This window comes from Condylura cristata, unplaced genomic scaffold, assembly GCF_000260355.1.
Source record: "Condylura cristata isolate star-nosed mole 26May11 unplaced genomic scaffold, ConCri1.0 scaffold00027, whole genome shotgun sequence".
Classification (NCBI taxonomy): domain Eukaryota; kingdom Metazoa; phylum Chordata; class Mammalia; order Eulipotyphla; family Talpidae; genus Condylura; species Condylura cristata.
This window is the reverse complement of record NW_004567128.1, coordinates 11046470-11060639: the sequence shown is the minus strand read 5'-3', so window position 1 is coordinate 11060639 and position 14170 is coordinate 11046470. Positions and strand designations below refer to the sequence as shown.

At 50.1% G+C, this 14170-nt stretch overlaps 1 protein-coding gene across 4 annotated transcripts in view; it reads left to right on the top strand.

Annotated features, from left to right (window-relative positions):
• PCYT1B (phosphate cytidylyltransferase 1, choline, beta) overlaps positions 1–14170 on the top strand; it is an 83716-nt gene that overhangs the window by 49322 nt on the left and 20224 nt on the right. For all 4 annotated transcript variants that reach the window (XM_004689924.2, XM_012730348.1, XM_012730347.1 and 1 more), the window contains exons 5-7: positions 1074–1152; positions 10536–10678; positions 12068–12256. In XM_004689924.2, the coding sequence (XP_004689981.1) occupies positions 1074–1152; positions 10536–10678; positions 12068–12256 (411 nt within the window). The remainder of the gene's footprint in view (positions 1–1073; positions 1153–10535; positions 10679–12067; positions 12257–14170) is intronic.

Here is a 14170-nt window from a genome sequence, read left to right as displayed (position 1 = left end):
AATAATGATAATGAACATTTATGTGAGATATAAGCGTTACTATTATTTCTAGGCGCATACTTTTATCATTGAATTCATCGGTTATTAGGTTTGCTCCCAAGGGACATTTGGTAGGTCTGGAAACCTTTTCGGCTGTCACAACTCGAGGTGTGCTACTGGCATCTAGTGGGTAAAATTTAGGGGGGTTACTGAGCCTCCTACAGGCCACAGAACAGCCCCCTTTCCAAAGAAAAAATCATGCAGTTAAAAAATATCCCTAGTACCGATATTGCAGAATTCTACCACAGCTTGTTTATGAGTTCGGAGCTGGGGGGGGGGGAGGGGAGTGGGGAGTGGTCAGTGGGCCTCACACCAGGAAGTTGCTGCCCTGACTCTTGAGGTGGAGCGAAGCTTCACGATGAAGAACTTTGAAAGCTCGTTAGGGAGTCTTTTACTTGCTGTATTGAAGTATGAACTGGTGAAGAAGAATGAAAGAAAACTCTGTGGGTGGAGCGACACCCCATCCCCATGGATCCCCATGGGAGGGATGGCTTGGACAGAGGCCTACAGAGACCAAAGTCAGATGCAAGTTGGTATCCGTCATTTAGATGACAGCGGCCTGTGTTGGGCGTATCAGTCACGGAGAGGCCGGGGATCGAATGCGTGCTGCTGTGCGTGCGGATAGCTTCTTAGTGCGGAGACTTTAACCACTGTGCCACCGGCTGCTTTATTTTTATTATTTTTTTAAGATTTATTTATTTGTGCCTACAGAACTGGGGTACAGGCCAGAGGTGCAGGGGTAGTGAGAGGATTCACCAGAGACAGAGTGGGGAGCAGAACAGGCCGACTGACGAAGTACACTGCTGAGGAGGGGAGCGGGGGGCGGGTCAGGACAGGTCTGCCGCGCCATGTGGGTCACCTCCGGGGCGGTGATCGCACTCACGCGGAAGTGGCTTTAGCTTCATAGTGCTCTGCTTTAACCCCGCTGCGCCACCAGGGAGGGCCAAAGCCGCTTTATTTTTAAAGGCATTTCCAAATCGCAGACATGCACATCCATCCCAGTGGTGACCTGAGTCTTCTCTCTTTTCCACTAGATCGACTTCGTGGCTCACGATGACATCCCTTATTCTTCAGCTGGCTCTGATGATGTGTACAAGCATATAAAGGAAGCAGGTGAGGAGCTGGGCTGTGCTTGCCTGTGCACGGTGGTACAATAATCAAGTCTGATGAGGGACATCTTCCCAAAGCCTGCAGCCTGCACATCCAGGGGCTGGAACTTCAGATGTCTCCCAAGGAGCCTGCGCAAACTTCTGCTGACCTGGGCAAAGACTCAGTCCTGGGCCAGACTCGCATCAGATATTTATTTCGGAAAAAAACTGGAGCACCAAAGTACTCAGCTTCTGATTTCAGGCTTGATTTTAGGGTTCATCAGACAAAAATCACAAGACCCTATTGTTTAAAGGACAGTCATTTCCTCATTCACAATGCAATTAGTTGATATTCCCAACAAAGATCCTTCTAGAAGACAACTGGCTTACTAATGCTCCTGACTCTGGCACCCAAGTCTGTCCTATCATATGTTACATGTCATCCTGTGATGTGACAATATCCACAGATAGCGCATGCCAAGGCCAAAAAAATGGGGATGATAAATATTTGTGGAATCAGGTAAAATGTTTTCTTTCTGGAACTGTTAAGTGTTGTCATAGAAAGCAGACGTGATGTCTGCACTTTGGAAACTGTCTCTGTGGTCACTACGTGTTCCTGTTAAGGTCAGAGACTGGCCAGCCCCAGGGAGCTGTTGCGGGCCTGGAAAGAGGGCTGTCTTTCCACTACAGGCTCCCTGGAGGTAAATCATGTATCTTGTTCTCTGTTCTTAGTCCTGCGCTGCTGATATCACCAGGGAGCTGGCGGCTGGGGCGTGACCGCACCTGACCTGCGGTTTCTGGTCCCTCCGGGACTCCTTTCACCTGCTCCTCTCTCACTCCTGCCCTGATTTACCCACAGTTATTTGCATCCTTACCTCCTCTCTTGAGTCATGAGGATGAGGGGTTTTCTGGCCACCTAGTCTCAGTCTGAACCTACCTTCTAGAGTCTGTATTGATTTTTCTTTCTCTTTGCTACCCAAGGTTCTCACTCTCCAGGAGTTTGTTCTTAACTGACGAACATGTATGTGCAAGTATATAAACACGGAAAGGATCCTTCCTTCCGCCCTCCGGTCACGTCCTCGCTCAGTATCCCTCCCTCCCTGGCATTGCTCAGCCACCTGCACTCTTACCTCGGTCCTGTCCTCCCTCAGATCTCTGCTGACCCACGAAATGCCGAAATCAGTGGCCTCCTTTCAGCCTCCCGGCACACTCGCTCTGCTACCCCGTCTTTCTTAGACACTCTTGTCCTCCGTTTCTGGGACACTTCTGAGACCGTTTAACTTCCTTTCAGTCTCTTTGAATGATCCTGAGTTTTGTTGATAGGCTTTCCTCCCGTGGCCATGTCCGGCCTCTCGATCTTGCCGGCCATAGCTCTGTACCGCCTTCCACAGGCCACCTGATTTCTTCCTCAATTCCAGGCACCTGAGTTTATCGGTTCCCAGACATGAGCCCACTTAGTTAGTGCCTTTGCTCTTGGTATTCTCTGGGCTTACAGTGCCTTCCTTCCTTCCTTCCTTCCTTCCTTCCTTCCTTCCTTCCTTCCTTCCTTCCTTCCTTCCTTCCTTATTTATTTGTGCATACAGAACCGGGGTACAGGCCAGAGGCATTGAGAGGATTCACCAGAGACAGAATGGGGAGCAGAACAGGCAGACTGACAGAAATACACTGCTGAGGGAGGTAGTGGGCAAGATAGGAGAGGTCTGCTGCGCCATGTGGGTCACCTCCGGGGTGGGGATTGAACTCATGCTGAAGTGGCTGCTAATAACATCATAGTGCTGCGCTGTGACCCGTTGTTCAACCAGGGAGGGCCCTACAGTGACTTTCTTTGAGCTTCCATGCCAGTTCCGGGCCCACCTGAAGAATAGGCCCTCACCCTTCGGCCATCATTGAGCATTCCACTCTACTCCCACCTTCCTCAGACACTTTGTACGGGGCCCTGTTAGCGTCCTTTTTCTTGGCATCCCAAGTGGGTGTGTGTCTCTAGCTGGAGGGGCTGAGACACAGCCGTTTCTCGTCTGTCTTTGTACCTCCAGCGTCGTCTCTGGTACATGTTCGGTGGTTGCTAGATGCTGGCTGAATGCGGGTGCTCTTCCAGGGTAGGAAGGGGAGTTATGTTGACATGGGAGCCTTTTGCCAGCGAGGGCTCTTCCCCACACATGGGGAGTGGAGGCGTTTACTTGGGTGATGTGTGCATATGCTTCTGTCTTCTGGAATGTTTCACATTATTTAGTTGTAAGAGGTGATGTTTTGCCCTAAGTCACACAGACCGTTGGACTCACTTTGTTTGCTTTCCACTGGCATCTTGGCTCTGAGTCCCTCACACCTTTGTGCGGAGGAGAAGGTAGCTGCACGCTGAGTTACACCACACCGCCACTACCTCACAGCCCTAGACGATTCGGGGAGACCCGCAAGGGCTTGCCTCCAATCTGCCTGTGGTCTGAACGAAATACTTTAAAACTATATCGATGCATTTGCATTTATTCTTCTCTATAACAGGCGAAAGAAGATGTCACAAAAAATGGGTGCGCTTTTGAGCAAATGAATAATGGGAAACTAGTTCTCAATGTCAATATGTTTCAAATCACCCAAGATTTAAAACAATCGTTGGTGGGATTTTTGAAATTTCCCACCTCGTCAGGTTTTCATCCCTGTAGAGTACTTCAAAAGAAAAAGTGGGGGAAAGGTAGTTAGTTCCTTGCCCTGAGAGGGTCAGGGGGTGTTTCAGCCCCTAATAACGGAGCTGCCCAATAAGGAGGATGGGGTGGTAGAACAACCTGAAATGCTAACCCTCTCTCTGCCGCTTCATTCGGCAGACCGCCTCCCACAGACGTCCACCAACACATTGCCACGTGAGAATCTTGGAACAGGGAGAGTTTGGGAAAGGGACGGACCAGAGTTAGTATTTTAGCAAAAGGTGCAGATGTCAATTTTCAGTGGCTTGGTTTATTTTGTGCTATTTTTGTTTCTACCACACATTCCGTGTGGTGGCATTGGGCTGCGTCCACATACACCTTCCCGCAGGTGGGCAGCCCCTGTGTGGCTCAGCACAGGTATTCTTGTACCGCCATGTGCTTTCCTCAGGGATCTCGAGAAGTCTGATGTAGCTCTCATTCGTCTCGGAGCTGTTACTGGTGTCAGTCAACTCCCCACATTTCCTGGGGTTGCAGGAACCCCATACGTGTCGCTTCCACCACACCCCACCACTGCACAGCTGGCAATACAGAGCTTTTTGTGGTGTCCCTGGACCTTTAGGCTCCTGGCTTTTTTCTCCTGGGGTCACCTAAGTTCCTGGGAGCTGTATATTGGCCTGGCATGGGCCGGGATGTGGTTATTGATGCTCATTTTGTTGTATGATGTCAAGGCCTGCTCAGCCATCACCTCTAGTGACCAGCCCCCCAACCCTCTGGTACTCAACCACTGCCCCCTTTGGCCTGTCCTGCCATCGCCCCTGCGCTCAGACGTGCCACCTAGCACTGCTGCTGCTCTGACCCCTCAGCTGCCTTCTGTGTTCCTTGAGAGAGGCCCTGGGAGCTCTGAAGATGTGCCCCACAACCTCGGAAGCATGGCAGTGGGAGGGAGCCATGTGAGGCCCTGTGACTGGCCTGCCCCAAGGAAGGCTAACACAGGCTTCCCCATGTTGGTGCCAGGACCGCTGTGAGACCGTCTCCTCCCAGAATTCCTGGAGGTAACCAGGGTGACAGCCCCTCTGTTGTGGGCTTTCTTAGGCCGTCTCCTCCCTGCGCCCGGCCCCGGGCTTTGACCCTGAGTGGGGTCAGGGGCCGGGCCGTGCTCCCGTTCTCTTGCTTCTTTCTGCCGCCCACCTCCTGCTCCCGCTTGTTTCTTTCCCTCCGTCCCAGAGGGGCTCTTCTTCCTGGAGGACAGGCAGCTGCCCCGGTGTTAACTCCACATCTGTCCCACTTTAGGGCTGACAACAAAACCTCCGTGCTGAGTCCACACGGGAGCTGGCTCTTAATAAGTCAAAGAACACTTGTAGGATTTCGATAGCTCTTTGTGCTCCTCAAAGCCTGAGTCCCTGAAGCAAAAGCCTTATTTTTCATAACTATTCTTTTTGAAATGAGTCTTCCAAAGAGCCTATTTTAGCAGGCAAGAGCTAAACACAGTCCCCTGTATTCTCACCCGCATCCACCGTCCTTTGAGGCGAAGTGTCAGTGTCAGTGCGAATAGGGCCTCGTGCCCAGAAAGGAAAACGACACGGGATCATATTTTAGAAAGTGACACTTCTACCTGTAAGTACTCAGTCCCCTGGATGGCGTTTTGTTGCTTTCCACCCTTTGGGGCCAGCCGCAGAAGCTCCATGTCGTCCCCAGCGGGACCGTCGGTCGGGACCGTGTTGCGGACCAAACCCAAAACTTAACTGAGTACAGAAGAAAGATTTCGGCTCCTTGGTTCATGAAGCAGGCAGCGCCCAATGTAATAGGTAGGGAGGAATTCAAAGCGCCGCGCCAAGTGGAAGGCTCTGATAGGCAGAGCAGGGCAGGCCAGGGAAGTTTCTAGTACAGAGTGGGTTGTTTCTGGCAAGGTCGCCTTCCTCGGTGGGTATAACAGGGATCTGGGACACAAATACTCTCATGACCGTCGAGCAGTTTATTCCAGATGGACTGTTTTAGATCCCATTCCTGGGAAACTGAAACTGCCATTAGTTTAGGTATGTAATCCCAGTGTGGAGACGTTGGGCCTAGCACGAGTGACGGCATTTTCAGCCCGTTCTCTCTCTTTTAGGTACCGTATTCTTAGAAAGGGGTTCCCCCTCAGTGGGCGGGGAAGTCGGTAAGAGTTGGAGACCTGACATTTTCAAATCCCAATCTCGTCTGTAAGACAACCTCATACACTTCCCACTCGGAAGGCTGCCGACGAGCGCCGTGAGGGAGGAGGGAGGCATGGGAGGGGAGCGAGAGGCAGGGGTCAGAGCGCCTGTTGTATCAGCTTCCTGGAGATAGGTTCCACGGCGTGGGGCGATTAGCTACCTCTTCCATTCTTTGCAGATCTGACACTCCTTGCCTAACGGTGCCCAGACAGACGGACGGGCCGTAGACCAGGGCTTGTCAAGTGTCACTGCCTGCAGATGCCTGAGGACCTTTTTAGGGTGCAGATTTGGATTCGGTAGGCCTGGTGGAAGCTACACCCCCATTTCTAATGAGGTCCCAGGTCGTTATATGTTGCAAGTCCGTAGACGTCATTTAGAGGAAGGATCTGATTCACCCAGAGTCACCCCCAGAATTCACGGAGGCAGCATTGTCTGGGTGGGCATTTCCTCGGCTTCCTAGCTGAGTAGGAAGAAGCTTTTGGTGGTGGGTTTATTTCTGGGTGAGTGACTTCTAGGAAGCTAAGAAAAAGCTGCTTTCCTGACTCGAGGGAGTAAAACCCTCCAGTGCCAGGTGTTGAGGTGTCGGCACAGGTCCAGTGTTGTTCTAATTCTAAGCACCTCAGCACCCTGTTACCGCCTAACAGATTTTCCCCACAGTTGGTGACATAAAAAATGTCACTTTATTGTACTCATGTTTTGGGGGGCAAGATGTGAGGAAGGCATAGGTTGGGTGGTTTTGAGAGATGCTTGCTTGGGGGTCTCTCCACATGGGTGTAATTAGCTGTTGTTGGGGCTGCAGTCTTGTGGAGGTTCACCTGGGCTGGAGGTTCCACGTGGTGCACTTATGTGATCGGCAGTGGCCACTGGCTGTCAGCAGGGGGCAGTGTTGTGCTTGTCACTGGGGTCCACGGGGCCTGGCCACGTGGCGTGGGCTTCCTAGCGTGGCAATTGGGGCCCGAGAGTGTTGTCCTAAGGAGCAGCCAGAGAGCGTCAGCCTTGGCGAAAGTCACAAGGCTGCCTCTGACCTCATCTTGGAAGTCAGGCGGCATCACACGATATTCTGTTTGCTACTGGCAAGTCACCGAGGCCGACCGAGATTCAAGGGGATGGGAGTGGCTCCCATCTTTAATTCTCACAGCTCTCCTCTGTAAGCTGATGAGTAGTCAGGTGGTCTTCCCATCTGCTCTGGCGATACAGACATGAGACTACTGTGACCTTTGTCATGCACGGAGTCCCTTTTGTGTGGCCTTGTGGGTCTGTTCTGATTCCTCACCAAGGGAGAGCCACGGTGGAGGTTCGTTTGGTGGCCAGGTGGAGAAGGTCAGGGCATTCCTGTGGGAGAAAGATGTGCAGAAGTAGTAGTCTGAGCCGTATTTGGCTTTTAGACTCTCACTAAGGTTTATTTTGAAGTTAAAAAAAAAAATCACTTCAAATGAAGCCAGAGTTAGCAAGGGTATGAATTGAGCTGTATAGCATTCTGCTCATCAGAAGTATATGTCAGAATTCTCCAGCAAAACTGGGTGAAAAGATGGAGCTTAAATGAAACAGACGGTTCACATTACTCATCATCATTCTAATATTGCCCACTACTGTTGAAAGTTTCCCTCATTAACATGTGCTTTGCTACTTCTTAAAATAGCTCCATAACCAAACGCCACAATTCTGAAAAGGATGAGAAAAAAGGTTCTCTGATCATGCTCATTAAGGAATATTTTTAGCAGAGCAATAATTAGGATTTGGAGGAAGCCGGGTGCCTCATTATGTCAGTGGAGGGCTTGGCTTCATTCAGAGACCCACCTCCCAGGCAGCCAAAGCAAATCGCTCCCAGACCCCAGCTCATTTATTCAGTCACGGAGACTGCACACTGTGACTTCAAGGAAAGGGCGAGCTCATGTCATCCATTTCAAAATGACTTGCTAAAATCTGATAGTAGCTAGCGAGTCTTGTAAACATTTCAGCAGTCAAGGGTGTGGGTGAAATAGCTGCCTGCTGAAAGGTGGGGTAGAGTATTTTCCAGAAAGCTCCCTGCGGCCACGTTGTCTCAGGCGCCCAGACTGGGGGCCACTCGGGGTTCGCTGTCCACCGGAGCCCCAGAGCAGCTGGCTCTGTGAGTGTTATCTGTAGCCACAGCTCAGCTGCCTGTTCCCCCATTTCCATGTGTCCCCTGTGTTTGATTTCTACCTTCTGAGCATGTGATGGCAAAAGCTTTTGTCCACTGGTAAACACCCCAACTCTGTCCTGTGAGCCTGAGAACATTAGAAAGCGGACGCTTTGTGTCTAACAGCAGCGCCCCGCCCCCACCCCCACCCCCGCTGGGCTAATACCGTGCATGTGCAGATGCCATCCAAAGAGCTCCATCGGGATGGCCGAGGAGGGGCCAACCGAGCAAAAAGGTCACTGTTGCCAAGAGTATGCGGGTGAAGTGGATCTGGAGGGCCCTTGGGGATCGATATCCATCCACTCATTCATGCAACAACTATCTCCAGAGCTCCTGTAGTCAGCTGGTGCTCAGAATAGGGAGAGTGGGGCAGGTGGAGTCCTTGACCTCTACCTCGTACAGCTGGATCAAGGCAGGGCTGGCTGGTGGCACAGTGAGAACAGCGCCCCCTGCAGTTGTGCAGCACAGGGGCTCTTGGCTTAGGGAGCGAAGCCTCAGGTCCTCCTGCCGAGGACCTCAGATGGGAATGGACTGGACCACAGGGTAGCAATCGCGTACGCTGCTGCAGGGCCAAGGTAGGGATCGGAATGTAAATAGAGAGACGCTAAACAGCCACCGAGGGATGCTGCGCAGGCTTGAACTCGGAAACACTGCTGCGTGCGTCTTGCGATGTGGACAGTGAACTGAGGGACAAAGACCACAGGAGACTGGTTTGAGGTTCTTGCTGTAATGATGGTATAGGATGGTGTTTTGCTGGCTTAGGCAGAGGATAGGGAAAGGTAGCTGGATTGGGCAGATATGCAGGACGTAGATTGGTGAGTAGAAGGAAATTGAGCATGGGGAGTGAGGGAGAGGGAAGTAGCACTTGTCAGTCCCAGACCATCGTGCCCAGCCATGTCATTTCTCAGCCCGGGAGACTTAAATTTAAATACGGCGCCTCTGAGGTTGGCATGACTTGCCCGAGTCTGCAGACTGAGAAGGCAGCACCCTTGTCTGCAGGCCGTGTCCATCGTGCCGTCCCAGGCCCGGTGTCTCCCACCGAGGCCCATATCTCCATCCTCTTCTGGGCGGGAAGACCCTAAGTGGATCGGGAATCGGGGGTGTGTGTACACAGTGGAATACTAGTCGGCTGTCCAAAAAGATGAGTTGCCAATTGCGGCGACACGGATGAACGGAGCGGATGATGCCGAGTGCAGTAAGTCAGAACGAGAAAGACGAGCACCGTGCGTCACTTACGTGGAATATAGGGGGACCCAAGAAAGGGTCAGAGAAAGCCAAAGTAACAGCAAACCCTAAAAGCGGACTATAGGTCTGAGACGACAGAGGGGGAGTGCAGGGAGGATGGGCGGGAACACAGTGGGAAGGAAGGAGGAAGGACTCTGGGAATGGACTGCGGGTGCTTGCGTGGGGGTGGAGTAGTGAGAACACCTGAAGGGGGAGATCTTGTACCTCCAAAACACAAATAGGGATGTGAAACCAAATATTGACAGGAATGAAGAAAAATCTCAGCAGCCCAGACCTTACAGGGTCAATTCCGTTCTCCATGGAAGTACGTGCACGAATGAGATTCTTGTGTCTCATAACATTCGTGATCTCTTTGTCTCGGTGCACGCAAATCTATTTTTAAGGACTTTAAAGGAAGTTCTATTATATCTTGGTATCCTTTGTACTTGTTTATTTTTACTTCGTCCCACGGACTGCAGATGAAAGGGTCTTTGGCGAACCTACCATCCAGAGAAGATTGCTCTTAAGGAGATAAAATCATCCGGCACCCCACAGGCATTTCTTTTGATCAGAGACCGCAAAAAATGGTTCACTTTCTTCTTTCTCTCAGTACGATGTGATGCAGACGTCCTGGGGAAAGAAGGGGAGCTGCCGGAACCCAGCTCATTCATTGACTCAGTTTCCATTTACATCCCCTGTTGATTTGCACGCACTGCACAATTGGCACGTGTGTGAGACACGGGAGAACCGAGCTGGTCCTCGGGATGCTTCCAGAGAAAGTGCCCTTTCTGCGAGAAGGCAGCTATTTTAAATACTGTCAGTAATGAGAGACAAGTTTTGTTCCTGAGTGTTGTGGGCGCCACTGGGTGATGTTAGCAAAGACTTCCCAGATGCATTCTCCGGAAGCGGGACCTGTCAGGAGGGGTAGGCGGGGCAGAGAGGAAGGGTTTGGCATGAGCAACTGCCAGGGACAGGGCGAATGTGTGGTGCACACAGGGAAGAAACAGGGATGAACACACAGCAGTCACGGCAGGGGGAACTCTCCAGAACCTAATTTGCAAGAGTCAGCTGGGGCCAAATGTGAAAACTTCCCCGACGCGGCCAGCAACCGCAAAGTGGAAAGGAGGGACATCCAGGAAGATGCCTCGACCACGGCCATCTTGGCTTGTCCTCCGTTAACTCTCCTCTCTTCTTTCGACAGGGATGTTCGTTCCAACTCAAAGAACAGAAGGCATTTCAACATCTGATATCATTACCAGAATTGTCCGTGACTATGATGTTTATGCGCGGCGTAACCTCCAGAGAGGGTACACAGCCAAGGAGCTGAATGTCAGCTTCATAAACGTAAGAGCCGCCCGCCGCCTCCCCCCTCACCCGACCCCGCCACGGCCACCACGACCGGCCACTGTCACTGCTTCTTGAGTGCTTACTGTATGCCAGGCGGTGTCTGTGTACCGTACAGTCAGCTTTTCATTCGGTCCTTGTAATGACCCCGGGATGTCTCAGTACGTGTAAAGGGGTGATCTGATCTAAGCACGACGCACGGGTAGCGAGCTTCCTGTTTCACTCGGCAGCTGCTTTCTTTCCTCTCCTCACCCCAAGCTCTCTCTCTCCGGTTCTTGGGTTTGGGCAAAGGGTTTCTGGAAGATCTGTCTTCGTGAAAGACAAGAGTTCTCTTGTACTCAGAGGGAGGGAGGGAGGGCAGAGGTAATGAAAAGCTAAGCCCTGAGAAATGCTTTCTTGTGTTAACATTTTAAACTTTCATTATACTGAGGCCTTACAGATGCTCATTAGAAACCTTAACAGCTGCTTCTTATTGTCCAGAGAAATTACAGCTGCTTAAATAAAGCCCCGTCTTTGGCTTCCTTTTGTATTGCTACCATATTGTTCCCACAGGGCTGCCGTTAGTTTAATAATGGAGCAACTCTTAAAACAATCTTTAAAGCAAGCAAAACAAGCTGGTAAAAGGAAGAGGGCAGGCCAGTTGCTTCAGGTGATGGGAGTGAGTCTGGGCAACTATATTTACCTGGTCCTGGAGGAGCTGAGCATGTTGATTACAGCCAGAACTCTTCATATCCGTAGGACTTCTACCCTGGCACCACCCTTCCCCCACCCCCCAGGCGATGGTGGATTTTCAAAGGGTGACATTTTGGGCCAAAGTAGATATTTATAATTACGTGCACGCACAGTCATCTGTTAGCATACGCCAGGAGTCATTGGCACCTTCAAAAGGAGAGGGGTTCGCTCAGTGCAAATCGGCGGTTTTCAGTCATCCTCACGAGGTAGGCGTGCCGAGCGTCCAGCTCTCTCCAAGCAGAGCGACAGAAATGGGAACTGTCTGGCTCAAGTGGCACCAGAGCGAGTGGCTGAAAAGAATTCAAAGTGATTGTTTGGGCTCTTCTGGAAAATAGAGCTCTGCTTATTTCAATAAATTAAACTGTCTGCTCTTTTAAATTGAATTCAGTCAACCCTCCAAGCATGTCGAGTCCTTCCCAAAAGTCATCGCTCACGCTCTCGGCAGCCGTTAGATCAGCCCCTTAGCTCGGGCACTGTGTCGTCAGTGTGGCTGCGCTCGTGGTGGCACATCTTGGTCTTGGGAAGTCGCAACAGCCTGATCCTTCAGGTTGGGAACCAACACCAGTTGAAATACAAATGCGACGATTAATGGGAATTGATGATCTCTCAATGTGCCTTCTCACATGAGTTCATTTGTCTCCTTTGGTTTTTGTCCAGGAGAAGAAGTATCGCTTCCAAAACCAGGTGGACAAGATGAAGGAAAAGGTCAAGAATGTGGAGGAAAGATCAAAGGAATTTGTTAACAGAGTGGAAGAAAAGAGTCACGATCTAATTCAAAAATGGGAAGAAAAGTCGCGGGAATTCATCGGCAACTTTCTAGAACTCTTTGGACCCGATGGAGCTTGGGTAGGTAATCGTTTCATTTGGCCCTGTGGTGACAGACGTTTTGAGTTTATTCTCCCTCCAATGGAAATAAGGGAGTCCCTCTGTTTGTTGTGTCAGTCCAGCGTGTGGCCTTGGCTTTGGCTATCCGTCCACGGTCACGCATTTCCTCAGTTTCTGCTTTGCCCTTCAATATGGCCCCAGGAGTTCCTGAAGCCAGCGTTGTCTTCTAGGTTATTTGTGTAGAAGATGAAGTCATTTGAATCATTGAATGTCTGTTACTATAGAGGTTGGTTCCGTAGAGAATTCAGGTGTGCCACTAGGAGGTGCCGCAAAGCTTGGAGGGAAGGGTGATGCGTGTCAATGGCAGCCTGGCACCTGAGGAAGCAAAGGAAACGTCAGCTTTTGTCATCAGGAAGCCCTCCTCCTTCATTGGTTGGAAGAGTGAGAAAACGTAGGATTTAGCTCTGCAGTTGTTCCCATCAAGGCCTGGTTTTTGTTTTTCCACGGCATGTAAACCTTGGGATAACGGTACAAACGTCTCAGGGGCTGAGGCTGTGATGTGAATCTCAAAACAGAAAATGTCGATGTGCTTTCTCCTAAGTTCTACCGACCACAAAAGGGTAACTGGGGAAAGGGAAAAGAAAAATCTGGACACCACTTTAAACTCCATTGGTATTTCTATTGTATGTACACTTCCAGACTGAGTAACCAGTATTGTCAGCAGAATTTATGTGGGTTCTGTGAAAGAGACTTTTAAAATTAACTTTTCCGTTTAAAACAAAGAAAGTATTACATTTGATTTCTCTGATTTTAAGTAGCCTAAATTTCCTATTATGACATGAGAAGTCTCTAACAAATTTCACTTCGGCTTAATTATTTTATTGATGGGTTGTCACTGCTGCCTCTCTGCTCATTTGAGCTAGTTCATTATAGGATTATCTGAAAGGAAAACAGTCAGTTAGTAGTAGAAAAAGAAGTGTGAGAAATTGGAAATGGTTTGCCCAATGCCTGGCAGCCTCTAGGTGATTATAGAGCTGGGGGCTGTCAGCCTACTACGTGCCATTGGCAGGTCAGAAAGGGTGGAGGGCTCCAAGGGGCTGCTTGCGCCTTCCACGAGTTCTAGAAAGGGCTAGCCGGGGAGAAGAGTCCAGGACTGGGTTTCTTTCATGGTCCCTGGGGCCTGCCACAATTCACTTCATGGGGTGTTTATTAGTGTTACCTAGGCACAGCACGAGGGAAGATGGAGTGCGGACCCTGGTCTTTGCGGTCCAGTCTGATAGCTTCCATCAGTCTAGTGTGTTCTTTCAGTTTCTGTTTTCACAACCAATTTTCAGGTTCTGAAGAAACAGCTAGTGGATTTTAGCTGCTGTTTTCTGAATGTCTCTGGGTATTCATTTGCCTACAAGGCTTCAGAAATGTCTTTGCCGAGGAGACCTGGTATTGTAACTGGAGGGGTGGGTTTCTCCATGTGGAGCGAGTAAAGGCAGAGGCTTTGCACACCGTTGTCGTCTCAGGCTCCCGGTGAAGGTGAAATAGTAGCTCGAATTGTTCTGGGGGGAAATCTGGTGACAGCAAGCTGAGGTGATTTTTAAGAAATGAAACCCAGCACAGAGACGAGAGGTTTTTTTCCTTTTTAAAACTTGCTATTAGTGTCAAAACTGTTATTAACATTAATTTACCGTATCAGCCAGACTTAGACATTACTTTTTTTTTCTGTTGACATTAAAAGTACAGGAATAGTTACAAGGATGTTAAATGCCAGGATAAGTAATTTGCTTTTCATGAATATGCTATTACAATAATTCTTTATTTGTGGATTGGGGACTGAAACTCACTTCTTAAAATAGAGGATCTGCCTTACCTGCAAATACAGTATCGACGCAAGTAACCTGGCTGGGAAAGACAAGATGGGCTGTAAGGTAGAAAACGTGCTAC